The 14215-nt window shown below is 36.7% G+C and overlaps 1 protein-coding gene across 1 annotated transcript in view; it reads right to left on the reverse strand.

Moving 5' to 3' along the window:
• The window catches only part of SLC30A7 (solute carrier family 30 member 7), an 85462-nt gene that overhangs the window by 10396 nt on the left and 60851 nt on the right, over window positions 1-14215 (reverse strand). Inside the window, exons 9-10 of the mRNA XM_030824986.1 lie at window positions 9372-9462; window positions 5441-5590 (exon numbers count right to left, since the gene is read on the reverse strand). Coding sequence (XP_030680846.1) covers window positions 5441-5590; window positions 9372-9462 — 241 coding nt within the window. The remainder of the gene's footprint in view (window positions 1-5440; window positions 5591-9371; window positions 9463-14215) is intronic.

Genomic DNA, 14215 nt, shown 5'->3' on the forward strand with positions numbered 1-14215 from the left:
AAAACTGCACAGCAGGCAACCAAAATCAATACTTAGGAAACATTAAAGCCCTTGACCAAAAGCTTAAAAGAAAAAAAAAGGAAAGGTGGAAAAATAGTAATCCACTTTCTCCTACTCCATACCCCCTCCCTCAAGCAGACAGAGCAAAGTTAGATAAAGCCACAGGAAGGGATAATGATCCTAGGAGAGTTTACGGAGGTAGAAAGTTTCTGAAACTTGGGGCACTCTTACTTGGACTTGTGAGGAGGCTTTTTGGTTCCTTCCTGAGTATCAGTGTTAACTTCTATTTTGAGGACAGAGAATAGAGCACAAAAAGCTGAAGCAGGAAGTTGGGGGCTTAGGACTTATCAGGCACAAGTGGGAAAGGCAAAAGAGTAGAAAAGATGGAAGAAATAAAGGTAGAAGTTCTATCAAGGAGTAAATATGTATTAGGCGAGACCATCTTTTGTGTTTTGTGGAACTGATAATGGTAATAAACCCCAGGCGTATTCTAGATTTTTCTTCAAACATATTTCTACATGTTTCTTTAATATGTTTTCTTCAAACATTATTTCTAACAAAAAAGTATATTACAATTTTTAGGATTACAGTTATGATTGTGAAGTGTGCTATTTAAAAAAATTAACAAATACTATTGGCCAATTTAAAACATAAGATGTTAATTGCCTTCCTAATCTAGTATCCCATTTTTTTTTTTTTGCTGTTTGTACACTAAACACAAAAGGTAAACTCTCCATTTTATCAATTCCCAAATGATAACTCATTAAAAAAAAAATTAGTTCAAGGGGAAAAAGAGGGAGAGGACTTTTCCTATGTCAACAGAAAACCTGGTACTTTAAAAACTGTATTGTCACTTAATCCCAAAGCACTCTAAGTACTGAAGTGGCTTTTAGCAATCCACTTGCATTAGTTTATATTCACGTACAGCAAGCCAACTTCTTTAGCAGTTAAAGATTAATTGGTAACTCTGGAAAATGAAATTAAAAAGGATAATGCCTAAGATATAGTCACAAAACTATAGTTTTATTAACAAAATCAAAAGTTATAATTCTCCAACTTTTAGATATTGGTCTTCTCAGTTTAAAGTTATCCTTATAAAAGTTTTAACAAAACAATTTTTAACCAAAAACTATCACTTACATTCTAATTTAAGACTGGCTATAAGAAAGATACCTAAAAATGTAATAAACCAAAAGCTATAACTTATTATTGAAAAAAATCCTTCGTTTGGTATTTTGGAACTAAGGCCACCAGTATTTTGAATCTGTCTATAAGAAATACACCTGAAGCATCTATGTGATCAAAAAGGGAGCAATTTGAGTTTTCTTATTTTTGATAGGTAAAATTTATAAGACGTAATTTAAGATTAAAATTTTTTTAAATTTAAATTTCATTTCATAAAATAAAAATGCTCCTGCAAGCCTTGGCATATACTAATCGCATAAGGACCATGTATTACTAGGGTATATGCAGAAAAGGAAAATAAATTCATGAAAATTTCAATTTGCATAAGTCAGAACTAAAGCAGTGATCATAAAACAATTTTAAAATCACTAAATGTAGGAATGAAAGTCATTAGTAGGGTGACTCCCCTCTCCCCTAGGAAAAATGTATTGAGCCACCTTCACTGCAAGTCTCAAAGAATCCCTGGTCTCTGCAAGGAATGAAATAAAGTGGACTTGACCTTGGGTGATAAAAAGGCTTAAAATATTTTTTCAGGGCTTAAAATATTCAAAGCTCAAATTCAGTTTCCAAAACCAAAGAAACAGCTGAATAAACTTTCAATTTCAGCCATTTTAAAAGCCAAAATTTCTAAAGTTACCGGAAGAACCTCCTTCCACTTGAATGACAACTTCAGCAGTTCCTAAGCCCGGACACAGCTGCTTGCACATTTCTAAAACTAGAAATTGCATTCCTTTTCAGAGGGCAAATTGTGAGTAAGTGCCAAAGTCTTAGGAGAATATGGGGTGTCCTAGAATTCAACAGGAGCTCACACTATGAGGGTGAAAGGACATTGCATATCTAGGAGAAAATTCAAGGTAAAGGAGGGAAAAATAATCTGGAAATGTCAGTGAAAAGAAACATTACTGCTAGCCTGGTTATCTTGTTGTCCCTGAAACATGTAGAAGGTGTAAGAACGATTCAGACACATTGTGAAGGTCTTGCATGCTTCATTATGAATGTCATGATATAGACTTACAGTGTCTGTTAAGAAAGACACCTAGTTGTTAAAATTCTGAAATAAATAAGTGGTACCCTCATACTGTTTTGTAGTAGTGTATGTCTTGATTACACATAAGATTAGCACTGGAGTAAATCCTAATTATACATAAGATTATTTCATTAATTTATTCCCAAAGGGACCTAATGACACATTTCTCTTTATCAGAAAGATTTTAGATCTCATTAAGATCTTTTTGAACTTGTGGTTAAAAAAGACCAATGGGAACCCAACAATATTTTTCCATACTTAGCATATATAAAGATGGCTTTAATCAAATACAGTTTTTAAAATGTTTATATAACAAATTCATTATACATATATACTCGTCTAAGCACTGGGAATGCAAAATCATGACAGCTGGTAGGAACTTGCACACAAGTTGTACAATGTGATATGTATGACATAGGATAAAGTAATTCTGCTTTGTGGGACACTTAAGGCTTCAAAGAGAGAAAGTAACAATTGCATTGGATCTTTAAGTTAGAGTAGGATTTTTGTCCCTCACAGAAAAGTAAACAGTCTGGTGGGTTTGGAATATAAAGTACATGGCAATGAAAAGCAGGAGACAGACTTTAAAAGTCTGTTGGTTCATGCTAAAAAGTCTGGGCTTTACCTGGATGGCAATGAGGCACCACCAAGGTTTTTATTTTTCAACTTTTTATTTTGGAAAAAACTTTTTTTTTTTTTTTGAGACGGAGTCTCACTCTGTCACCCAGGCTGGGGTGCAATGGCATGCTCTCAGCTCACTGCAACCTCTGCCTCCTAGGTTCAAGCGATTCTCCTGCCTCAACCTCCCGAGTGACTGGGATTACAGGCATGCACCACCATACCCAGCTAATTTTTGTATTTTTAGTAGAGACGGGGTTTCACCATGTTGGTGAGGCTGATCTTAAACTCCTGACCTCAGGTGATCTGCCCACCCTGGCCTCCCAAAGCACTGGGATCACAGGTGGGAGCCACCACGCCTGGCCTATTTTGAAAAAAATTGAAGTCAAAATAATAGTACAATAAATACCTGTGAACCCTTCAGCTATATTTACCAATTGTTAATATTTTACCATGCTTGCTTCATCTCTCTACATATATATTTATATGCAATTTTTTTATTTTTGCCAAAACATTTGAAAATTAAACATCTGGATACTTTGCCATTAAATCCTTCAACATGAATCTCCTAAGAATTAAGAACAGTCTTCTATACCACAATATCATTATCACATCCAAGAAATTTAACCACCCATACAATTAAATGAACTACTACAGTCCATAATCAAATTTCTTTGATTATCCAATACTTTCCTTTGTGGTTGCTTTTTTTCCCCAGTCCAAGATTCAATCAAGTACCATACATTGCATTTAATTGTGAAGTTTCCTCTAATCTAGAATTATCCCCTACCTTTTTCTCCTTTCATGACACTGACACTTTTTAAAAGAATACAAGTTAACAGCCTTGTGGAGGCTCTCACGAGCTGTATTTGTCTGGATGTTTGCTCATGGTTAGATTCAAGTGAAACGTTTTTGGTAGGAGTACCACATAGCTCATGTTCTGTATTCCCCATGGTATCAAATCAGGAGGAATATAATGTCAGTTTCAACCACAGATTTTTAACACATGGAACCTGTTTCTTCATTAGATCTATGTGTTAGATCAGGGGTCCCTAACCCCTGGGCCATGGACCAGTACTCGTCCATGGTGTTAGGAATGAGGCCACTCACAGTGGTGAGTGCCGGGTGAACTGTGGCATGAGATTCTCATAGGAACTGCACATGCGAGGTATCTAGGCTGTGTGATCTTTATGAGAATCTAATGCCTAATGATCTGAGGTGGAACAGTTTCATCCCAAAACCATCCCTCCCACCACCACTTCCAACCCCTGTTCACGGAAAAATTGTCTTCCACAAAGCAGGTCCCTGGTGCCAAAATGGTTGGGGACCGCTGTGTTAGATGATTCTGACAGTGGTATCAATGTCTAGGGTTTTTTGCCAAGTGTTTCTAGCAAACTAGACTGAGAACAGAATTTATATTCTCTCTACCTCTTTCTTAGATGTTACTGACATGACCTTCTTATTCTCCCAGTATATACACAATACATACCACAGTAATCAGTCTTTGTCAGTTACATAGCTATGTTAACTCATGATGGCATGAGCCTTAACTGAAATAATTTGGTTGTAGACCATGCACTGACTAATTCATGATTCCAAATGCATTATTAAGAAAAACTCAACAGCATATAAAGTTATTAAATCACTCAGTAGGTGACCATAGTTTTGCTGTCACACAAAAAACTTAACAGTCTGCTTTCAGCTAAAGCCACTTATTCTTATTCCAAACACTGTTTTACAATTCTTGGCTTCAAATAGTACCTAACATATCTTATAAGAAATGTGCAGTAAAGGATAATATACTTTTTCTTGAAGGAACTCAAATAACTACAATGATGAGCATATAGGAACTATCTTTCTATTCCTGAAGAATATTAACTAAAATAGGTATTTCCCAAACTTGACTCTGTGGTTGGAAAAAAAAAATGTGGTTTTCTTTTTTCTTCGAGACCGAGTCTTGCTCTGTCGCCCAGGCTGGAGTGCAGTGGCCATGATCTCGGCTCACTGCAAGCTCTGCCTCCTGGGTTCACGCCATTCTCCTGCCTCAGCCTCCCGAGTAGCTGGGACCACAGTCGCCCGTCACCATGCCCGGCTGATTTTTTGTATTTTTAGTAGAGAGACGGGGTTTCACCGTGTTAGCCAGGATGGTCTCGATCTCCTGACCTCATGATCCACCTGCCTCAGCCTCCCAAAGCACTGGGATTACAGGTGTAAGCCACCGCGCCCAGCCAAAAATGTGGTTTTATGCTTACCTTATAGTAGTATATATATTTATTATGTTAAATAGCAATTTTTTTTTTTTTTGAGACAGGGTCTTGCTCTGTGGCCCAGGCTGGAGTGCAACTGGATCATAATCCACTGCAGCCTCAAACTCTTGGGCTCCAGCAACCCTTCTGCCTCAGCCTCCCAAGCAGCTGGGACTATAGGCGCATGCCACCATGCCCAGCTGATTTTATGTTTTGTAGAGACGGGGTCTCACTATGTTGCCCACACTGATCTAAAAATCCTAGCCTCAAGCCATCCTCTCACATTGGCCTTGTAAATATTTTTAAAACTACTAGTTATAAAAAATGTTAAGACCCTTAAAAGAAGTTAGTCAAAAAGACATACCTGAGTAAAAATATTATGTGTTTGGCTTAAAATCCACCTAGCATCAGCATCAGGTGCTACTATTAATTTCAAGGTCCCAACATAAACGTCAGAACATAAAGTCCAGAAGTGCTGTTCCTGTAAACTGTAAACTCCTTGCAACTGCTGTACCTGAAACATAAAGGAGAGATATTAACATCATAATCAAGTTAAGCACTCCCTTCTACTGAAGTTATTATGCAACATATCAGTAAACATGGATTCTATCCTCCAGTTTAAAAAAAGGAAAGGAGGATGTTTGAATGAATGAATAAATAAATAAATAAATAAATACTCGAGTACTAATTATGTGCCAGGTACCATGACAACTATTTGGGAAATATAAACAAACACGTATCAAAATTTGTAGGACACACCTGAGAGTGTGCCCCACAGGGAAATTTACAGTAACAATCACTTTATAAAGTCCAACACTTATTTATGATTTGGAAAAAAAACTATTAACTTAATATAGGCTAACTACGAAAAATGTACAGAAAATAAGGATGAAACATTAGATGTATTCCCTGAAGACCAGGAAAAAGACAGATACCCAAATCACTGCCATTGTTCTGCATCTCTATATTGATCTGGAGGAGCTGAACTAAGATCAACAACCAGAAGTTAAAAGAAAAAAGCTCAATGTGAAAAGATCTTTGTAACAATTACAGCAGTTTACAAGGAAAGAGGGAGCTTCTCTGTGAGTGTGTTAACTACTTATCTCCAGAAATGGTCAAGAAGCTGTAATACCAACTTGATGTCATAGAGGAGATTTTGCAACAGACAGAAGGCTGGGCCAAATGTACAATAAGATCTTTTTCAGTTCTGAGATTCTGATTTTTACATAATCTACTTGGGAAGTTAAGAAAATGTTGATCTTATATCTATCAAAAATATTTATTTTTTGTCAGAATTTGATGAATGTAGTCATTATTTTCTATAAACTCCAAGGCAGTTGATGGGAAACTGAGATAATATCTACCGTGCCTTCTTTAAAAACTGCTTTTATTGGGGAAAAAGATCAAGGTGTACTTTTTCTTCCTCTTTTTGGACTCTGACAACATAGCTGTTTTAGCCAGATATCCCTCCACATTTTTCTACATGGCATCCTCATGGATGAGGCCTAAGGTGAGTTCCACTGTTAATGAAAAAACCTGGTTGAAAAGATTTCTCCTACTTCCATATGTAGCAGTACAAGTACATGACTGCAGTTATCTTAAAACACAAACTAAAGAATAATTCCTGTAGAAACTGGCTTAATTTTACAAATTAAAAAATGGAAGGAAAGTGTAGTTACAGATGAAAAGGGCAGTGTGGTACAGTAGAAAGAACATGACCTTTAGAGTCAGAGTGACGATGTGGATTAGAATCCTGATTCAGCCACTAGCATTTGGACCTAAGGTGAGCCTCAATTTTACCTAGGGAAAGGAAGACGATACTCACCCTGTAGTTAATTGTGAAGAAGAGAAAAAAAAATATATATATATATACACACACACACATATATATAACATATATAGTTACATAACACATATAACATAGAATATATATGTAATATATGTTATATAACTATATATGTGTATGTGTATATATACATATACATATATATATAAAACAATTAGTAACAATTATGCTGATTGATGCTACCTTAAAATAATAACCACAAATTTTGAATGGGCAATATGTACTTTCCCTGTATCAAAAGATTATTTTATACCTTCTCCTTTTTCCTCTAGCCTTCTGATCTCTCTGCATGATTACACTGCCTGGTACATTAAAGAGAAAACAGAAGTACAAAGAAAATCCCTTATCCTTTACCATTAAATCTACCAGTGACCTCTCATCTATGTCAGCATTTCTGCATTCCCTCAGAGGATCTAGTACCCCTGCTATTATCAACAACAAATCCTTCCATTGTGCTTTGGGTTCTATCCTTTCTCATCATCTCATGATGTCATTCCTTTAATAATGTCCTTTAGTACTATAACAATTTCTTCCTCTCAGACTGTTACCATCAGTTAATGCACATGTTCTAGAACTGTGCTGTGCAATTCAAAAGTCACTAGACACATGTGACTATTTAAATGAATGGAAATTAAGTTAAAAAGAATCAGTTACACTAGCCACATGTGGTTTGTGGCTTCCATATTGGACAGTGCAGATTATAGAACATTTCCATTATTGGGGAAAATTCCGTGGGATAATGCTGTTCTAAACATCCTACTTCAAAAAAACAAAAAAATACCCTCTCTCCTGATAGTACATCCATGTCCGCTATCAACTCATTTCTCTGCTCCCTTTAACAACACTTCTTAAAGGAATTGTCACTTCCCCATTCATTTTCTCCTTAATCCACTCAAATCATGCTCCCCTCTCCAACACTCCAATGAAATTGCTCTTAACAAGGTCAATAATGGCATCCAGAATGCCAATGATCACTTCTTGTTTTTACCCTCTTTGACCCCCAGAAATATTCAACACAGTTAATTACTTCCTCCTTCTTCAACTCTGTGATCCTACACTCTTCTGGTTTTCCAGCACACCACTAACCACTACCTTTCCTGGCTTTCTCACCTATGCTCCAAATTTAGAGTTGAAAGCAGAGCTAAAAGAGTAGAACTAGAACTTCTCCAGAGGTAATCAATACAATCTTGATGTTTTAGATGTTATTCATATATTGATGACTTATAACTCTTTCTGGTCCTAATCTGTCCCCAAAACTCAAGATTTTCACATCCAACTACTTAAGTATCATTTCTCCTAGAAGTATAGTAGCCATTTCCATTTTAACATATCCAGAATAGAACTCTTCATTTGGGGAGATTTTCCATCCTCAAACCTGTACCAACAAGGCCTCAGTCTCAGTAAGTGGCATTACCATCTACCAAGTAATAAACCAACACTTTCTCTCCCCTCTGCTAATATAATCCACTTCCAAAAACATATCCGAAATGTGTATTTATCTTCACTGCTACAACTGTAATCTAAACCACCATTGTTTTTCACTTAGAGGACAATAACTTCATAACTGGTTTTCTTTGCTTTCATCCTCCCTAGAATATGTTCTCTTCATAGAAAACACAATAATCTCTTAAAAACATAGGATTTATGACACTTCTATTGCCTAAAAGCTTTCCAATGCTTCCCACTGAGTTAGAATTAAATCTAAATCTATGACCCAAAACCCTAAATGATCTTGCTCCTGCCATTCTCTCCAGGCTTTCAAGCCATTCTTCCCTTTATTTAATATGCTTCAGCCACAATGGCCTTTTTTATTCTGTTCTTCAAACACAAATTAAATCCAGCCATAGCACTTTTACATTAGCAATTTCCCTTGCCTGGAACATTCTTCTCCAGTATTTTCATATGGCTAGCTCTTTCTCGTCTTCAAAGATTCAATTTCCTTGAATATAACTTCCTTAGTGAATCTAAGGTAGCCATCCATGACTATCACATCACTTTGTTTTATTTCTACTATAGTAATTCTCATTGATATTTTCTTATTTATCTACTTACTGTTTAGTTACTGTATTTCCCCACTGGACTGTAAGTTCCATGAAACAGAGGCACTGTCTGTCTTGTTTACCATTACCTCCCCAGTACTTCAGAAGAGTATCTGGTAGAGTAGGAGCTCAAAAACTCTATGTTGAATGAATATCTCTGCTATAGATATTCTATATTTTTAAAAACTGCTCAATTTCTAGATCAGAACAATTTCTACCACATTTTCTTTAGTAAAGTTCAATATTTTCCGACAATTTTATTCTGGTTTGTATAAATGACATTTCATGGTTGGCATTCAATCTTGGAAGAAACAGTCAATTATACACACATGTTACTCACATGTGAAAGCTGAAAATCAAGAGATTGAAAACAGCAAAAAATCCAATGGTTTGGAGTATTTGAAACTCACCCTCTGATAGCACTGAGGCAGAGTATTTTCTAATAGGGGAGGAGTTCTCTGCATTAATATTCCAACAGATTCTCTTAAAAGAGGAATAACGCTAAGGAAAAGGAAGACAACAATTTATTAAGTCACATTCTGACAATCCCATCCAGCAAGAAAGTAATACTATACCTCCCTATGATAGAATATAATAGAACTTATTGGAATAATATGAGAAAAAACAATCAACCAGTCATTGTTTTAGATTTTCCATGTGATCAGTAAATTATCCAAAGTAAAAGTAAAAGAACTAGAGAAAATGTATTAATGTATGAAAGAGTAAAGCTATAAAACTGAAATAATATCATATCATCTAAACCCAGCACATTTTCAACTGTTAGTTAAAATATGACTCCACATGGTCAGAACCTTCCAAAGTAATCATAGTAGCACTGATAAGGAAAATACAAAAAAATGAATACATCAGTCTATTTGTCCAATATCAGTCATATTTCATTACTTAAAAAATACAGAAGCCTGGCGATAACCACAGATGCAGTGAAATGAACTCAGCTCCGCTAGGGATGGTGCCCAAAAGTCTGCATGTGTTGATGTAACTAGTCCTCAATTAGTATTTGAAACTACTGCTTTAGGCTATTTGGATGATTAAATGTACACAAAACAGGCCGGGTGCGGTGGCTCACGCCTGTAATCCCAGCACTTTGGGAAGCCAAGGCAGGCGGATCACGAGGTCAAGATATCGAGACCATCCTGGCTAACACGGTGAAACCCTGTCTCTACTAAAAATACAAAAAAAAAAAAAAACCATTAGCCGGGCGTGGTGGCGGGCACCTGTAGTCCCAGCTACTGGGGAGGCTGAGGCAGGAGAATGGCATGAACCCGGCAGGCGGAGCTTGCAGTGAGCCAAGATCGCACCACCACACTCCAGCCTGGGCCACAGAGCGAGACTCTCCGTCTAAAAAAAAAAAAAAAAAAACCACAGAACAATTAATAGTAGAATGGTGAGGGTGACTCTAATGCAATGGCTTTCTAATCTAGCACATATCCAATTCACCTTAGAGTCTTACAGTGCTCACTTTTAAACTTACAGAATTTCAAAATTTTCAAAGTAAAACTTCTGATAATAGCTGTAGGTGATGAAGATAAAAAGAACATCCATCTTTCAAGGAAGATCTCATAAGAAGAGTAGAAGCAAGTGTACTTTCAGGACTGGTGGTATTTTGACAGATGAAAAGAGAGGTACCAAGAAAGACCCAAAAGAATAGATACAATGCTTATCTGGCTCACTATTATATTCTCAAGGTCTCGCAAAGTGCTGGTCATAAAGCGGGCCCAATTGTTGGTTAAATGAATGACAGAAATACAGATAATCAAATGTTTCAAACTCTGCCCTGAAGAAGGGCATAGGGAACAGGAAAAAAATGAGGAGACTGTTTTCATACTTTAAGTGTATAGTGATAAGTACTTGGACAAGCAGGGTAACCATAGGAACAAAGACAAATAGGAAAATTAAGCAAATAGAAATAACTGGTGTCTAACTGGATCTAACGAAAGACACAGTGAGAGCAATGTTAAGGACAAACAGATTACTAAAAAATATGGAGAAGATGGCAGTGATGAGGATAGAAAGCTAAATGTGGACAGGAGTTTCGGTCACATTCAAGTAAAAATATTATTTAGTCAATAGTGATTTAAGAACCAAGAAAAATTAGATGTCACCCTTAATTCCTTTTTCTCCCTTAAATCACCAAGTTCTCGTGATTTAATATCCTAAATATTTCTTGACTCAGTTCCTTCCCCTTCATCGTACTACGCATGTCCACAACAATAATCTCCGTATTTTTCACGTGGATTATTGTAATAGCTTCCTAAGTGGTCCCTTCAGCTCTAGTCTTATTTCCTCAAGTCCACGTAACAGGCAGCTTCAATGATGGCTCCCAATGACCCTGCCCTATGTAGTATTCATGCCCTATGTAAAATTTCAGGACTTAGTGGCTTGCTGCTAATGAACAGAGTATGGCAAAGTGATGAGATGTCACTACCAAGATTAAGTAAAAAGACTCTGGCTTCTGTCTTGTATAACCTCCTCGTTTGCTTTCACTTGCTCTCTCATAGTTGCTGTGTTGTGAGCTGTGCTATAGCGAGGACCATGTGGCAAGAAACTGAAGGATACTTCTTGAGAAATACTAGACAGACCCTCAGTTCAACAGCCCACAAGGAACATAATTCTGTCAGTAACCACTTGAGTGAGCTCAGAAGTGGATTTTCCCCCAGATGAACCTTGGAATAACTGCAGCCCCGGCTCCTACCTTGATTACTGCCTTGTGAGAGATCCTGAGCCAAGCAGTACAGTTAGCTATGCCCAGGTTCCTGAACCACAGAAAGTATAAGATAATAATGTGTATTATTTTAGCTACTAGGTTTTTGGGTACTTTATTATGTATCCACAGATAACTAATACAACCATATTTTATAGAGACGTTAGACTAATCTACATAAAATAGGTATGTGACCCTATCCGTTTCCCACTAAGAAATGTGTCAAAAGCGCCCCACTGCCTAGGGAATTAAGTGCTGGCACTTTAACATGGTATATTTTTGGATCTGGCCCCTCTACCTTCACCTCCTATTAATCCTTGCTTCATATTTTAAGCTCTCCAAATATAACATACTTGTACTTTACCTTATGCTGTTTCTTACTTTCATGGTTTTGCTCAAACTATAACCTCTGCTTAGAATGTCCCTAAGCTGCCCTACAGTCTTACATTCCTTCTTTAAAATCTCAAGTGTCACCTCTTTTAGGGTATATTTCCTGATCCCAAACTGTCTTCTACACTGTATGAAGTGTCTTCTCTGTGTTCCTATGAAAAAAATCTGTGCCACCTACACTATTACTACATTGCATGATAATTACCAGATTGTGTTTCCCCTCCCTCTAAACAGAAAGCTGCTTTAAGGTAGGAATTATCTTATTTATGTTTGTAAACCCAGCATCTCAGATGGTGTTTGGCAAATAAATGTTTATGGAACAGAATTTGTAGCTGAATCCGTTAAACATAATTAATTCATAAATTTTAAAAGTATATCTAAGGCTAGGGATCAATACTAAATCTTAAATAATATATGGAATCATTAGCAGTTAAGAAAAGGCACTAGGTAAAGAAAGTAAAGTCACAGTAAGTAAAACATCTGGAAAAAGGGGAAACATATTTCCAGCAACAGTAAATGCCTCAATGAAGAAAAACAGAAACAGAAAAAGGCCATTAGATTAAACAATGCAAATACTGGCCGGGCGCGGTGGCTCACGCCTGTAATCCCAGCACTTTGGGAGGCCAAGGCGGGCAGATCACGAGGTCAGGGGATCGAGACCATCCTGGCTAACACGGTGAAACCCCGTCTCCACTAAAAATATAAAAAATTAGCCGGGCGTGGTGGTGGGCGCCTGTAGTCCCAGCTACTCGGGAGGCTGAGGCAGGAGAATGGCGTGAACCTGGGAGGTGGAGCTTGCAGTGAGCTGAGATAGGGCCACTGCACTCCAGCCTGGGCGACAGAGCGAGACCCCATTCAAAACAACAACAACAACAACAACAACGCAAATATCGTTTGAGGCCATCCACTGTAACATTTCAGGAACAGTAAAAGCCAGGTTGGAGAAAGAGAAAAAAAAATGAGTAGAAAACAACTGCAAATGGACTTAAGGATTTTGACAGTGAAGAATATTGGTTATTCATTCATCTAAACTAAAGAGTGGGATCTGTTTCTACCTACTATGTTGCTCTTAAACAGGTGAAGACTTCCTGTGTTTACAAAAAAGACAAAGAAAAAAATGATGGCATATTAATTAGGTACAATTCAACCATCATTTTTCTTTACTCTCTCCATCCTCATTTCTCAGGAAAAAAGAAGAATCCATCACAGAATGTTTTCATATATTAAACTTAAAATTTTTGTCTTTTCCTAACTGTACTCAGAAAATGAGCACAAGAATAGTTCTCCTTGAATTATGTTTGAGAATAAGAAAAAAGGTTTTTTTCCCACCTACCTCGTAAGTTTAGTTATTTTAATAATTTCTTCTCCAATTTTAATCTAGGGAACTACTAACAATGTTTAGATATCTGACGTGAAAATTACACTCATGGAAACCATGACACTTGGGTTCTGATTCTGCCATTAAATAGCTTTAAGCAAATCACATAGTCTTCCAGAGCATCAGTTTTCTCATCTATAAAATGAAGGAGTAGACTAAACATCCAGGCAATTTCTTTCATCTTTTATATATTTTCCATTCAATAAGAAAAAGTGGTAAAACTATAAAGAATACTAGAGAGAGAATATATTTGGAAATGAAAGAAAATATAAATTGTTTTTATACACTAAGGGGAAAAAAGCAGTGTCACCAAATGACACATAGATATGCTTAGCAAAATGATTTATTCTATCATGATAGATAATCCAGCAAATGAATTTTATTAAGCAATCAATATTAAGCGATCATTAAGGATCTACTACTATATATCTGGCATCAGATTTTCTGGAACCAGGTGGGACCTTACTCTCGAGTTGTGGAAATGGTGGCCTAGAGCACCAAAGTAACTTGTTTAAGGGCACAGCTATTAAGCAGGAGAACTGGAACAGATCAGGTCGTTAGACTCCAAGTTCAGTTTTGAAAAGGTCAAGTCAAAAAACATCTGTTATATGCCAACCATGTAGCAAGCATGTGCTAGACACCGGAAATACAAAAATAAATAATATAGAATATTTCACTTCAGAGAAATTCATAACTTTATTTTTGATAAGCCTGCAGAGAAGGCAATGGAAATCAGGCATCAATCTTATTTAGGGCCAACCATT

The sequence above is a fragment of the Nomascus leucogenys genome, chromosome 12 (assembly GCF_006542625.1).
Source record: "Nomascus leucogenys isolate Asia chromosome 12, Asia_NLE_v1, whole genome shotgun sequence".
Taxonomy (NCBI): Eukaryota; Metazoa; Chordata; class Mammalia; order Primates; family Hylobatidae; genus Nomascus; species Nomascus leucogenys.